We start from the raw sequence: 15,975 nt of genomic DNA on the forward strand, positions 1-15,975 counted from the left end.
ATAACAGGTCGTGATGCTCTGACTGTATTAAGCTTTCTGATCACTCTTCCTTTATCTGCTATGATTTTGAACACAATATGAGACAGTGCAGACTAACCAACAGATTTAGAAGCCCTTTCAAGCACACCAACATTTCAAAGGTTTAAAAGATTAAAATATCAAAAAAAGCCTTGTGGTTACCATGTTTGTGCTTTTGCATTTTATAGTGCAGACATGAAAGTGACATTCACATCATTTATCTGCATTAGCTCCACAATTCAGTGCCTCCAATAAATTTTAAAAGTGAGTTTATTTTATTGTACCATGCTTTAGTTAAGCTATAAGCAAAAAAGGAAAACAACACTCAGTAAATTGAAAACGTCTCCACTACAGTTTTCACAAGGCATCTTGAGTACTACTGAAACATTCTGTAATGTGTGCATAATCCTGTCCGCAACCTACATTAATTTTATCTTGAGAGTTGCATCTGAATCAAGTGACATCTTGCTTTGCTTCAGTATATTCTGCATTACATTTCCTTTGTTGCAGAACAGTCTCTGCTACACTTAAGAAGTCAGGATTCCCAAAGCATGGGTCAGATCCTATAAGCTCTCAGGCAAGCATCAGCCAGGCACGCGGACTGTGGGACTAAGTCAGAATGTTTTACTGTAAAAAACGATGACTCACATTTTGATTCACTTGTTTTGCATATTTCCACGCCAAAATTAAGCCCAATCCTGCAGACATTTATGGAGATTAGTAGCCCTAGGAAGGTTAAGAGCTCTGGTGAGGTCAACAAATTCATGTGTGTAAAGTAAACAAGGCTGTGCATAACAGGACACACACGGCAGCTACTATACTGCTTGTAAAAGCAATACCACTTCATTCACCCCTCCAGTCCTGCATCCGTTAGCAGCTATTCAGAGCACTGAATACATTACAAAGCCTAATGCTTTAACGGACTGAAATTTTACAGCAGTGGGTCTCAAGCTTTTCCTGTAGCCAAGGCTCATTAGAGAGAATTGACATGTCTATACACAACTGAGGAGTTTCAGCAGCACTTACCAGCTCCGGCTCCACCCCATCCATGTGGGGCACTGCTTCAGCAAGGCCCACCTCACCACTTGGGAAACCACAAGCTAAAGTAAAGGAGACCTGGCTAATTATCAGATGTTGGCAAAAATCTTAGCCACTACAGGAAAAATAAAATTCACAAAGGGAAACACCAGTTTTGTCAATACTCATTCAGTGTTGTGAAGTCTGCATCAAACTACAAGGAACTCCGTACTTGGTTTTTGATTTGAGTAAGGCTACCTTCAGTCAATTCTGGAGACTCTAGTCAGTGCATTCAGTCACCTGAAATTAAGATCTCTCTTCACTTTAAATTAAGTGCTCTTGCCCAAGTTAGAGCAGAGTCTCGTCCCAGACTTGTAGAAGTGGAGACCGAAAGTGTTTTTTCCACTGTCAGGTGTATTTGCACAAGAACTACAGAAGAGGTATGTCTTCCCAAAACCACAGACTCTTGAGATGAGATTCAAAGGAGTAATTCCAAGGTTATAAACACACTGTAATAGGAATAATGACCCATATGATCCTAATAACAGGTCTGAATCCCCACTGCACTACACAATGTGCAAGTCGTAACTTAAAAATCTCTTTCAGAGCATCTTGCAAATAGACCTACAAGCAAGGCAGAGGTACCTCAACTAGAAGTAGTTATAGCTAATTGCATGATCTCACATACTACTGATATCTTATGAACTGAGAAAAAAGTAATCGCAGAGATGTTATCAAAAAAAAAAAGTATTTGGACTTCAATTTACTTTCAAATATCCTAACACAAGCAATGCTAAGGAAAAACAAAGCCACACAAAGTAAATAGCATGTGCTCTGCAAGTCAGATGTTACAACTGAGAAAACAACAGATTACATATAAATACTTAGTTAGGGAACTCAAGTTTCTATTAAGTCTTCACATATATTCTATCTCCTTATTTACAGTATCTTTAATAAGCTTATAAGCATCCTCATATCCAGTACGAACTGCTAGTGATTCAGGATGCATTAACTATTCATTTAATATAACAGTCAATTACAATTATTTTTTTTTAAAGTAATCAAATGAATAACTAGATACATTACGGCGTAACTGAGTGGAGTGCAGAACAGAACTAAGAACAAATTGTTCTTTCCAACACAAAATATGCCAGTGCACAAATTCAGAAACATACCTGAAGGGTCTGCTTAAATCCCCTTTTTAAATTAAGTTGAAAAGAATTTGGACATTTCCATCATTTCCACCTTCTTGCCTGATTCTGAGCTACAGTACATTGCATACAGCTGTTCAAACAACCTGACTTCACCACATGCAGCTGAAGTAGTACAAGTAAAGAATAGGCATATTAATACAGGCAAGTAAAGCCCAATATCTACAAGTACCTTGACTTTTTGAAGTACTGTCTGCTGCCCTCCAAAACAGTTTTGCAAAGGAAAAACCTGACCAACTGCCATGACTGATAAAGAGTTCTTCAGGTTTCCTTCTTCTTACAGCTATATTAATGCACTGTAATCATTCACCTCTAGTCACTAAACCCCAAAACATCCACTGTTATTTGACTAACAACTACAGGCTTGCCTCAGTAATATTTGCAGACCCACTCCTGTTCTTTCTTCCTTAAACATCAATTGAGGTAATTTTTCCACCCTCAAAAAAACCTCCCTACTCTTCACAGATATGAAATAAATCAGGAATATTTGCAGAGTAAGTTTCTGGTGGCTGCAATGAAAGCTGTTTGTGAATCTGCAACTCAGGCAACTGAGGAGCAGAATCGCCATGGGACAGAGGACTGAATATGCTGTATGAAGAGAGTGCTGCAGGAGAGTCATCGAAGTAAAGGTTCATGCAAACAAACATTCATTTGTGAACCTTTCAAATAACTCTGAACAAAGATTTTTTTCATAGATTGTCTGCAAAACTGGAGACAATCTGCCAAAAATTGCCTTAAATGCTGGCACGGTGTTAAAATTAAAAATCAATACAAAGGAAAGGGTTGGGTTTTTTTCTGTATACTGTATGACCACAGGTAATGAATAAATAAGGTATCCTGTGAATACTTCCCCCTCCAGATTAATAAAGTAAGTATTCTTAATTTAGAATGGTCACACAAATATCTCAATCCTACAGCCCTCCCCTTTTTCCATTTCTTTATAAAAGAAGTACAGCAGGAACACACACTTGCTGGAATACAGTGAGACCCGTATCTCTCAGGTGACTGCTCTAACTACCAGGCAACTGATTCATAATCACTTCGTAAATAATTAAATATTCATTAAGTCTAGGAAAAAGCAGGAGAGCTTCAACAAACAAGTCAGGGAGACTTGTCCCAGAATACTCTGTTCCCCAGTTCTCAGAGCAATCACTTGCAAGGTGAGAGAACTGGATTCAAGACTCAATTTTGAGTAAGGTAGCAAGGTGTGAAACCAGACTCCTCATGCAAATGCTCTGATCACCAGGAAGGATGCACTGATCAGATTCCTAATGCCTCAATTTCATACATATTTCCACATGGCTCAGCAAAAGAAGCTCACATTTTTAGGTCATCTGAGTTGCCACCAGAGAAGACATCAGCATGGATGGGGCCGGCACTTATCTCTTGCCTCTGCCAGCGGGAGGCAAAGCAGTTTCTGGTCTATAAATAAGGGAACTATGTTAGCGAGATGCTGTGTTTCAGATTATAACTCCTGCAAACAGTCTGCAGAATAAACATGTAGGCCAGTATACGCAGGCACATAAACATACCCACAGACACCTCTGAAGTGAGACAGCAGCCCAAGGGGAACTAAACATGGCATCTGAAAGGCAAAACACAGGAGCTAGAGTTCTTTTATGGATTTAATTCTATGGGATATTTTTCACCCTAAGCCTCTTTGAGCCCACATGGAAGAGTGTGAAAACTGCTGTTGTAGCCTGAAAGTCTGTTCTCTCAGGCCTGAGCAGAGACCTCCCCTGTTACACAGAGGCCATCCTGCAGCCACCAGGGAATAACACACAACTATACTGAACTGGCTGGTGGGCCACCAGCAAGGCATGTGCTTGGTATCTCCTCAAACAGTCCCTCTGCCAACCCATCCCCTCTCACCAGTAACCCACTACTTTGCTAGTCAGGGTGGTACATATTGGAGGAATTACACTTTGGCTCTTATTTTCACTGATTTTGCCCTTTTGATATGAAAAAGAGGGTTTTCTTGCTCAGCATTATCAAACCAGTTATCAGGGACTGTCCAGAAAGGTTTTCCAGAAATGTTCTGAAATACAGGCAAAAGCTGCTAAGCAAATTTTGCACACATTAGCTACTTGGTCTTTGGTGGTCAGAGTTATCCTTGCTCTTTCACCAGCCTCTCTCAGTACTGCATGCCTCATTGCAGCCTAGTGCGACATACCTATATTTCACCAGACTTTTTTTTTTTTTTTAAGGAAAAGGTGCTCCAGTTTTCTGTATGTAGGTACAGTCAGCCAAAGCCACACAAAACTCAGTATTCACTTCCCCTTGTTCTGCTATGTTAGCAGGTAGAAGCAGCGCTGAAGCCCTGCTCAAATACAGACTATTTTTCTTGTCCACAGTTTTGCCATTAACATTTTCCTATTTTTCTTTACTTAAAGTACCAGAGACATCTCCACAAGACCAGATAGCGTGCCTCCCTAAGGTGCCTTTATTCAGAATGGTTATCATGATAATGCATCAAAACCTTGGCAGAAGACACTTGAAGCAGGAAGAAGTCTCGAAGGAGGGTTGAAGGAAAAACAATAAAACCCCTACTCTCACACCCCATAACCTCTCAGGCCCAATAGAAACCTGAAAAAGTAACATTTTATTCCATATTCCCAAATCATAGGTTCTGGCTTAAGTTTGTTGACAGAGAGCTGTCTGTCTAGACTCCAGTGAAGGTCAGTAACTTCAGTCAGATACAAGGAACAGGATGGTTCGAGATGATCCTGAGCTGCTTGTTTCTCAATAAGGCCATACAATCAAGTTTGCAAGGGGTAGTGTATTCCATCATCCCACAGGTAAAGTTAAAGACAGTAGTGGGAGTACTGCTTAAGAAGCATAGGATTTGACCCACAACTACAACATCATGGCATCAGAAGTGGCTGGCAATTAAAGGATTACAATACAGTCGACGATAATCCGATGAGCTCAGCTGCAGATGCACACAGACTGCTTATAGCAGGCTGCTGGGGAAGAAGCGATGCCAGGCGTGCACGATAGCACTTGCTGCCGCCAGGCTCCTCCACAGCACCCTGGGAAGAGAGGAGCCCCTAGTAAGTGGGGACCTGCTACCAGCACTGGGCTCCCTCATCTCTTCTGCACAGGGAACCTCCTCCCACTCTGCACGTGGTTGTGACTTCAATGCAAGGGTATCTGAGGAGGTTAACACTTTTGTTCTATTTTCTGTCATGACATTAAGAATCTCACTAATTTTATGCACTGTTACTTGGAAATTAGGAAGGCACAAATACATGAAGGCAGCCTTAAAAAAAGGCACATAATGCACACAACCCTATTACATTGGGTCTTAACCTCAAGTAGTGCGTTGGGCAGCAAAGACAGCACAGTTGTCAAGTTCTTAAATAAAGTTCTTAACTTAAATCAAGTTCTTAAACATACCAGTTATCCCTTTGCAACACAAAACAAACAAGCTAGCTTTTCATCACACAGCTGGTTCTTCATGGAGCTGATATTATTTATGCCAAGAATGCAGAGACCCCAATTTGCTACATACACAAGGCACCTATGAACAAGAGTTTATATACTTTCATTTCTACTAATCATCAAATTAGTGATTTGCAAGAGGGAGAGCATGCTGTGCCGTCTAAACACTTATAACAACCTTGGTGTGTTAAGTATTCTATAATAAGGGTGAGAACTTTTTTTCTTTTCAGTATACCTTTTGAATGCCTGCATAAATACGGTCAAAGGAATAAGAGTAACTTTACGCCTATCAACTTAGTTGCAGTGTGTTTTGGTACAGAGGCTTGCATTGCAGTGTATCCAGCAAGCAAGGAGAACAATGACTAGAGGCACTAGACAGCTATCTGACACAGTGCCCTGAACTACCAGGAATACAAAACTTTAAGGAAAGGGACTGTGTGGATCATCAAGTCCAGTCTGCTGTTACCACAGGCAATCCTATCTTATAATCTTTCCTAAAAGATTATTTACTGGACAGTTGGCATCTTCCAAAAAAAAAACACCCACAAAAAACCCAAACACGTTAATGACGAAAGGCTAAAGTGGTTTTTTCCAGCAGAAAAAGCAGAATAATAGATCTTCTTGTTCTATAATATAAAAAAAAATGAATTAAGTGCCTTGTAATCCTTTCAATTTCTCTATTACTTTCTAAAACAGTAACTTAATTGTTGAGTTAGAAAGTTTCGGTTCAGATGCCTGCTTATCTTGGTACTGAATGAACACTTATTTTATCTTGCCTCTGACCTAATGCTTTAGATTGTTTATCCTCTCTTCTCCTAAAAAACAGTAGAGGGGAAAAGCAGAGAGCAGCAAAACTTGAAAGAAGACAGGTTGTTGAAAGAATAGAGCCATACAAGAGCTATCCCTGAATCTTATTAGACTTCTGCTGTACTCTGTACTTCGTTAACATGAGCAGATTCCTCTGATTTTCAGGAAGCAGATACTCTGAAACCGGCTAGAACAGTAGAGACTGGTTTCTTTTACCATATGAAAGAATGTACACTGGAAAGTGAAAGGGGATCAGTACATCTCCTTATTTAGTTTCACACACAGACAGAGCGAAGCCAAAAGTGTGCACCACTCCACATCTGATGCCTTGGAAGAAATAAGTCAAAGCAGCGTCTTGAAGATGCCCGACACAAGGCAGCACCAACAAACTGCTAGCAGATCCTACACGCGGAGTAATTCAGATGAGTAAGCACTGAGTCAGTTAAGGAGTCTGGACAGTCCATTTACATGAATCTGCAGTAGTCAGTTACGTTTCCCACAACAGCTAATTATGTGAAGGGTTACAATCATTACTTCCTGGAAGTCATCATCCAGTAAACCAGCTGCATTTGCTTTTTTTCCCAATATAGTTAACAAGAAATACTACACCATAAGTGTTCTAATTATATTTTTTGTAACTTTTATTTCACAATAAAAAAAATAATAATATGACGAGGATATTTTGAGAATGCTTTGGTTAATATGCTAATACAGCTCTCTTGCCTGCTTGTCAGCACTTCTACATCTGTAACGGGAAGTCTCAGGAAGTTGCAACTGAAACTCAAACAGGTTTTATCGGTCAATAATAGATAACATAACTAAGTTAATAGGGATATTCTAACTGATGAATCCACGATCACAATTCTAAGCAAGTTCTACTGAAACTTTTTCTAGAAAAATTATAAAGGAAAGTTTTTTTCCCTTCTCACCACTCTGCAATTAAAAGCAACTCCCCAGACGCTATGCTCAAGGTAAATGCAGATCACCTCCTGACAAACTTCATTAAAACCAGATCAACTGCACTGTCCTGCACTGGACAGAGTTAGAAGTTAATGACACAGGTCACCCTTAACTCATTTCATAGATATGATTATTACACAGTCAAATCATAAAGCATACACTTTCTCCGCAGCATTTTCTGAGAGCATTTAGTGGTTTTTCTGGTGTTTGTTTCCTCGAGATTTTTCTGACACAGGAGGCTGGGCCCTTTTGTTGCCCAAATGTTTCAAGTGAAAGACTATGAAGAGCACCTGCAACCTTCCTACCTGCAACAACTACCTCATCAACATGCACCTAGAGCTGGGATTATTTTATCATGCCAACCATGAACTAAAACAAGTGTTTTCTGCTTCTAGAGAAGACAAACTGTTCATTATTATGTTTGCACTCACTGACTAGCAGAATGTAATACGAAGTCATGGCCATGCCCATATACAAGCCAGTTCTTGGAAGCAGAACATTAGATTTGCTTGGGGTTATTTCCAAAACATTCTTCATTTTCCATAAAGAGATTGCATCTCAGTCTCAGGATTTATCAAACGGTCACCTCCAGGTAAAATCCTGGTTTCCAGTGGGTTGTATGATGCAAGACTGAATACTGCATCTTGAAATTCATACAGGTATATTCCTGAGAAACAGTGAAATGAACAGAGGAGAGAGAAGGGGCTATTGAAGAGATTTTCCTCGTTCAGTTACTAAGCTGTAGCTAACAGAAAATGGCTTGAGAATACCAGCTTTTTGCCTGGACAAGATGGATTAGTGGGCAGAGCATAGGTAAAATGTAATACACCACCTTTAGCCTACCAGGTGGCTATAACCGACTTGTGACACACTTCTGTGTCTACCAGAAGATAACTTCCACAAGCCGCAGAAAACAGTAGATTCCTGAGGAAGTGGTGCCTCAGGATTACCACTCCCATTACAACAGATCAAAGTGAATTGTTTGTCTTAGAGCACTCCCACAGGACCAAGCCACCACACAAACTGCCCAAACAGTCTGCAGTTAAGTCTTGGAAACAAAGGAAAAAGAGCAGTGATAACCAACTCCTTTGGTTTCGATGCCAGATATAGTCTTGGCAATGTAAAACACACAGAGCAAGGAGTCTTCCTGTGCAGCCAGCTCTGCCTCTTACCCAGGAGATGGTCCCATGCTCTCAGCAATGGCCCTCTGCACTTCATCCCAAGTATCTGCTACTGCACCGCCCACCAGCCTCATCCCTGCTAGTTGTACACAAGCAGCGATGCCAGTCATTGCACCTTCAACCACTGCCTCCAGTTTTCAGCTGTTGCTCTTCCTCCGCATGCATACATACATATATACATACCCCCACAATGTCTTGAACCTCAGGGTATTTAGCATGGTGCCCAAGAGACAAGCAGTGGGGAAGGAAAAGACAGAGTAACTTCAGGCAGAACAGGATATTCATGACTCACAGTTCCCAGACTGACCAGCACAGAGCAAGGACAGTCACCCTTGCCTCAGAGACGGCCAGCACTTGATCGGATCAGCCCAGATAGCTCAGAGCAGAGAGCACAGGGGGGTCCCGGGAAGGTCGGGTCAGTAACTGGCAAGGTGGGAGAAGCCAGTCACAGAGGAAATGCTGCCATGAGACTAAAACCTGCAGGAAGCAGAGGGGGCAGCACGCAGGGCGCAAGGAGCCCTAGTACACATTTAGACTAATCGCTCACACACAAAAACAAACCCCCACACTCCAAAGCCTGTTTTGCTCCGTGAAAGCCGAGCAGTAAGAGTAGATTAGACTCTAATAGGGATTAATACAAGTTAAGGTAGCACTAATTTCCACTAGGGAGATCAGAAAGGTTAGACATGGGATAGCGTGACAGCTAGCTGTAGCAGAGGCTTGAAAAAAAGGTAAAGGGAAGAACAAGCACCACAGGAGCTTCCACTGACACCTGCCTGGCTCCATTTGTGCTCTCCTCCACATCCAGTCCTGTCCAAAACAGAGATTAGACGTGCTGCACTGTCAAGTCATGGTCAGTGATTTCTAACAGGCTGTGTAATGGTCAGCAGGGGATTTCTTATCCAGTCTCAACAGCACTGACCCACTTTTTTCCAGTGCTACCATCCATCACCTCTGACTGACAAGGAGACCAGTTTTCACAAAAGGCAAAACCTAACCCAAGCAAAGTTTGAGGCAGAAAATGAGATGAAATTCAGATCCCGTTCTGTCTTACCACAGCCATTTCAAAGCTATAAGTTTAATTTTATTAGCAACTAGGACTTCAGTTCATAAAAAAGTGACCAATAAAAGATAATGGCAGGAAATTAAATGAACCTTAGCATGATTTAGAGCATTGCTCTGCAACAGCGAAACTGCACAGAAAATACGCTTGGAAAGGAAAAAAAGCCCCAAAGAAGTGATCATAAAAGGATCCAAACTGCTTCAGAGTCAGAGGCGAGTTAAAGCTTTCTTAGAGACTAACAAAAAAAGCACAGGTATACACAAAACGTATCCATTAAGTATGCATTATGATTGCCGTATTGCCAGAAAGAAACACTGGTCAGACAATCCATTCATTGCTTGCCCTTTCATGTGTGCTATAGCAATTAAGACTTTATTCACCTTTAAATTCAAGTAAAATAATAAACGTAGCTTCACTGCAGTGCTGGGAGACACTAGGTGCAGTGTGTGGTCAAACCAGGAAAAAAACCTACTTTCCTGACTGTTGGCCATATTTTCAAAAAGGTACCAAGAAAAGGCATTTTTTTTCTTTAATTATATAGAAAGACTAAGAGGCCAAAACCTCTGAAGTTCCTCAATCGTGACCTTTGGGAAGTAGGCTTTTTGTAGGGCTCCTCCCACCCCCCAAATAATTTGGTGCACAGTACTGAACTAAAACAAGTTCCTTAGTTTTTGTTCCAAGAAAGCTGGGAGAACAGTAAGAGTACTGACTATGTAGGTTAAAAAAAAAAAAAGAAAGATTGTTGAGTTTACAACTGAACTATCTAAACCTGCAGATACCCCTTCCAGCTGCATAGCCAGCTACAAACTCATTAACATTTACCTGCACAATTGAAGTTTGTACTCTGAAGGGAAGGATCTGAGAGCAGGAAGAAAGTAGTGGGGGAAAAGGTAAGGAACTATCCTTCATTAGGCTGTCTCTTGAACATGTAACTCCAATTGAAAAACAGTACGGAGAACAATATCCTTTCTGTATAAGACGAAACTCATTGTGGTCAAGTTCTTTGATCAGAAAAATTTCTACTGAACCACACTTGATAAACTTGAACTTTGGAAACTGGCATGTATTAACCAGAATTTTTCAAAATAAAACTCAAGAATTCTGGCATCATCCAAGGCACCAAATTCTTCATCGTGAAGATTTTTTTTTAAATAGTTATCAGATAAGTTTACTAAAACGTCAACCCAATTTGTATTTCAGAACTCATCCTTTCCTTAGAGAGGCTTCTGTTGTTGTTTTAATTCTAGATTGTTTTAATCTGAAGTAAGTTGAAATTCAGTTTCACAAATTAGAATTTTCATTTTCCATAAAAATTAATTAGGCAATGTAATACATAGTGCTAACAAGTTGTTTCTGGTGGAAAATAGGAGTATTTTGTTCTGAAGAAGACCCCACAAATATTGATCTTCGGGAAGCGTCTCCCTTCGCAAAGCTGCTTTTGGGCTTATATTTCCATTCAGTTACTTCCAGCTGGCAAATGAAGGTAGAAAAAGGAAGCATCTAAGTAGCTCTTCCCTCAGTCCTTTTCAGTTGGAGATGCAGTTGTGTAGGAAGGCCAAGAGACTGTTAAACTCCAAAGATCCTCAACAGTTCAAACCATACAGAGGATCTCACTGAATACACAGGCCCAGATAATCAGTCAGCACAATGCTTACCTACTCAAAGCACATTTCTCCTGTGCATGGAAGGCCAGTTACAAGTCTTAAGAAGGTAAGCATGCCAGTATAACACTTCAATGATCTGAAAGCTATTGAGCAGCATCCCCCATCCTCTGCTACTACTGCACATTTCTTCTCCAGAGGGACAGATTTCTGAAGTGAGCCAGGTATTCAAGATCTCACTAGCTCACCGTTCACCATACCTGAGATACCCACGCAGACATCAGAGGATGCTCTAGTATTTCTTTGCTACTGTGGATTGCTCAGTAACTTTATCAACAGACACTATTTTACCTTATCAGCAGTACCAAGGAGCAGCTGGTCCTCAGAATACAAAAGGTAGGATAATAAGAGGCTACTATAGCCAACTCAGCTTTGAGTTAAGGAATGCTGTGTATAAATCTAAGTAGGGTCATGTATCAGAAAGTTAATACTCAGCTCCTAACTATACCACCTGTCTGTTGCTCATTTAAACAGGATTCCCTCCACTTCCTAGCTCTAGTTGTATCCCCCACCACAGTTGCAAGGTTGGTAGGAAACCTACCTCTAATGACTTCAGAAGGCCTATAAAATTATCACATTCTTCAGAAAAAACACATACAATTGATAGTCTGGATGATCAGGGATATTTTAAGAAGCAATTTTACTCAGTAATCCAATACAGTCTGCAGAAAGTCTACAAGGCACATTGCCCAAGTCATTTTAACAATAATATAAATTGTTCCTCAGAACTGTCAAATTGTCTTGAATAAACAAGCTCTTGATGCCTTTCCTAAAGCTTTTGAATTAGAAAGTGAAACATTGCTGAGAAATAGGTGCTTCAGCAAAATTACCAAGTAACAAGGTCATACTGGAACTGAAGTGTATCAAGATAGCTCACTTCCAACTAGTAAGAGTTACAGAACCAAGCAATACTTCCCACGCACCTTTATGTCTACAAATTAAGGTACCTATGTCATCATAATATCCTTACATCCCCCAAAACAATGGGTATAGGTATCCATCTAGACAGATCTAACTTCAGTATTAAGACATCCTTAAGAAATACCCTTCTGCTTTCTATATGATGTGCAGGGAAGTGAACACAATTCCCTTACTGCTACAATTGGTATAGTTCTTGACAGAAGTTAGCCTGAAGAACAGTGCAATAAGATATTCCGCCGAACAAGTCAGAAGTACCTTGTTCGCTTCAGCTTGACAAACAGGTAACATTTGCAGGCTTTCTACTCTTCCTGTATGACCTCCACTAAAGCAACAGCCAATCTACTGATACAGCTGAAAGTCCAAGGAGAAGATGTTAGTTTACACCACCCAGGAACCAGGCAGAACAATTAACATCTGTTACTGCTTCCTATTTGAGGAGTTAAGAGCAGAACAGCTATGTGAAGAATGGCACTGTTAAATCCTCATTTCCAAATATGGCACCATATACATACCCTACAGGCCGTGTACATTAGAGGCCCCTCTTTCTTCCGTATCAATATTCAGACATCTTATGACAGGATTTACAAATGTACACATCAGTGGTATGGCTTCTGAATCGCTAACACTGGTGTTCAGCATGCTGGGCTCAATGCAATCTCATAACAAGGTAAGGGATATATGTGGTGTTACACTCCTTTGCACATGCCTGTCCAGAGGACCTCAAATGGCCAGTTTGCTGCCAAATTGTCCACATCCTTCAGGCAACTAAACGTGTCAGCAGTGAGAAATCAGCTAGCCATTGCAAACACCAGAAATCATAAGCAGCAAAAACATTTTGGCCACACCCTTTCTCCTATCCTAATGTATGAAATTCCAGGTAGTATATAGGGACCTGCCTTTCCTGCATTTACATTCCCTTAAAAGTTACCCTGATGGCTAATTAGGACTGATTCCTTAGCCCTTGAACCCCCCAATATCAAAAAGATTTTCAAGGTATCCCACAATGGTATCTCTACTTTGTTACACTATCACTGAGCGAGCATCAAGCAGAATTACGTCTTAGTACAGACAGTTCTTGCCACCTGAAATACAATTCTAGTGATGCTGGTTAAAGAAAAAGCATCTCTGGCTACAATTTCTAGCCCAGCATAGTTTTTCAAACAGCTGCTAATCAACAATTCAGGCGAGACAGTTGGGACCAGACTGTACACACCCCAGACCACCACAAAGGAGCAAAGCAAGTCAAAATTCCTACTAAGCTATGTTTACAAATGCCACCTCCCCCTGCAATTATGATGGGAGACCATGACACCAATGGAAAGCCAAGTTCTCAGAGGTGCTTTCTACCTTAATCTTTGTTGTTTATGAAATGATCCGATATATGTAGCTGAAGGGCATGGTATTTTTTCTTCATTATTCAAAAGAAAAGAATGGCTTATATAGCAACTGGCTGTAGTTAATAAAGGCTGAGCCCATAAAAATCATGTTAGGAGGAGGCAAAGAACAGTCCGCACACTCTGCAAAGAGCCTAAGATCTTGAACATTTTTTCTGCTCAGTGATCAAGACAAATCTGCACCATCTCCACAGAGAGGCAGAAGCACCAATCCGCCAAGGGCTCAATGGCAGTGAATCCACCAGCTATGTGAGAGCTGCCTCAGCCCTGCCCATGTCAATCAGACACTTGAAGCATGGCCTACCTGCCAGCTCAGAGAAGACCCCTCACTGTCCACCTATCTGGCAGGTCTCTTATTTTCAGTCTAAATCCCTTCCTGGACCCAAAAAGACTTTCACTGGTGACAGGTATTTTTCACCAAAAGTTAAGCTTAGGAAGAAGAAAACTCAAAAACTACCTCTTTCCTTTTAAGAGGAAAAAGACCAACAAAACTCCAAGAATTGTCTTGAAAATTTGATCTTGCAGGATCAAGTAAGAGTTAAAAATACTGTGCAATTACAGAAGTCAACAAATCTTTGAGCAGCTGAGGAGTGGTTTCTCCCACCCTGTTTCAGACACCTCGGTTTGAAGGTCCCAGCCCTTGCCTGCGTGGGGCAGGAGGGCTCCTGAAGCCCACAGACCTGTGTGGGGACACACTCTGTCTCTGCACATTGCAGACCACGGGCAGCATCAAGGAGGGTCCACCCCAGGTACATAAAGAGCACACCCACGTCATTTTAATAAACAGAGTTCAGGTGTCGCATAGCTTTTTAAACGCTGCATTTCAGGTTTGCACCCATCCTCGAAGCTTGGATTTATTGCAATTTGTGTATTATGCAATATATTCCCTGACAGCACCCAGAAGAAAAGGATGTGCACCAAGAGACCCACACCCCACCGCCCATGCCGCTACTTTCCCATCCTCTGTTCCACCCAAGACACTGGCAGAGGGGAAAACGCCAGGCGAGGAGAGGAAACTCGAGGGTCTGGAAGCGCTGGCGGCTCAAGCCAGGGTCTGCCGGCGCTGTCCTTGGCACAATAGTTGGATGCAATACAGCCGGGCGATGCGAGGCTGAAATACTTCCTGGGATGGCTGAAAGGGCTCATTCAATAGTCAAGGATAATTCTTTATTAGCCATCTTCTACAGCCCAACATAGAAACTACAACCCTGAGGGGAGGGTGGGGGACACCAGCCATGTGCCTCAAGAAAGGGGCATGGCTTACTATTGTGTCTCGCCTCAGTTTAACTGCCAAGCCTTTTTTTTTTTTTTTATCCCCCCACCCAGCGTTACCGAAGTCGGTGGAGGAAGGGAAGGTGCTCCGCCGGGGCCGGGCAGCGGACAACAGCCGCAGCTGCCGCCCGGCCCCAGCCCCCGCCGGCCCCTCACACAAACCGGCGCCGCTCGGAGTGTGGGGGGCCAGCGGCCGCCGCCCGCCGCCCCCTCCCCGCTCCCCTCCGCCGCCCCGAAGTTCAGGCAACAGGGACCGACCGCCCGGACGGCGGTGGCGGCGGGGCCGGCCTCGGCCCGCAGCCCGGGGGAAGGGGCCGGCAGGGCGGCCGGCCCGCCGCGGGGGCTCTCCCCGCCGCCGCCGCCCCGCGCCTCTGAAGCAGGGGAGGCGCCGCCCGCGCCCCGCGCTTACCTTTCACTTGACTTTCATACTCCGCTATAATCTCTTTGTCCTTTTTGAATCTGCTCGGGGTTGACATTATCCACTTGCTTCTTCCGCTTCTCCCCCTTCTTCTCCTTTTTTAAAATTATTATTATTAATTACTATTATTTTTGTGGAGGGGCTCCCAAGTTGTATCAGATGGCCACAAGCCCGAGCGAGCGCGGCGGCCGGGGCGGCGGCGGGCGGCTGGCCCCGCGGGAGCGCCGCCGGCACCGGAGGCGGCGAGGCGGGGAGGCGGCGATCAGACTAACCCCGGCGCGGGCACCATCGCCTCCAGGCACCGCCGCCGGCAGCAACGCGGTCCGCGGCCCGGGGCCGCCGCAGGGCGGGGCGGCGGCGGAGCTGCCGCTGGCCGCGGGGCACCCGCTTCCACTAGGCGAGGGCGGGGGCCCGGCGGCTGCGCCCCACCATTGTTATCTCTCCTCACGCACCCGGGAGAGGGGAAGGGAAGGGAAGGAGGGAGAGGGCGCCGGCGGTGGGCGGGAGGCAGGCGACCGCGCTCGGTCCGTACGCCAGAGGCACTAGTTACTCCTGTCGCCGCGCTCGCCTGGGTGGGGACTCGGGGCCGGCGCCCCGCCGTGACTAAC

General features: G+C 43.2%; 1 protein-coding gene across 3 annotated transcripts in view; it reads right to left on the reverse strand.

The window, feature by feature from the left end:
* The window catches only part of SRGAP1 (SLIT-ROBO Rho GTPase activating protein 1), a 146,926-nt gene extending 131,190 nt beyond the window's left edge, over positions 1 to 15,736 (reverse strand). For all 3 annotated transcript variants that reach the window (XM_050892233.1, XM_050892226.1, XM_050892242.1), the window contains exon 1: positions 15,359 to 15,736. In XM_050892233.1, the coding sequence (XP_050748190.1) occupies positions 15,359 to 15,425 (67 nt within the window). In that variant the 5' untranslated portion in view covers positions 15,426 to 15,736. The remainder of the gene's footprint in view (positions 1 to 15,358) is intronic.
* Positions 15,737 to 15,975: the final 239 nt, after the last annotated feature.

This window comes from Gymnogyps californianus, chromosome 1, assembly GCF_018139145.2.
Source record: "Gymnogyps californianus isolate 813 chromosome 1, ASM1813914v2, whole genome shotgun sequence".
NCBI lineage: Eukaryota > Metazoa > Chordata > Aves > Accipitriformes > Cathartidae > Gymnogyps > Gymnogyps californianus.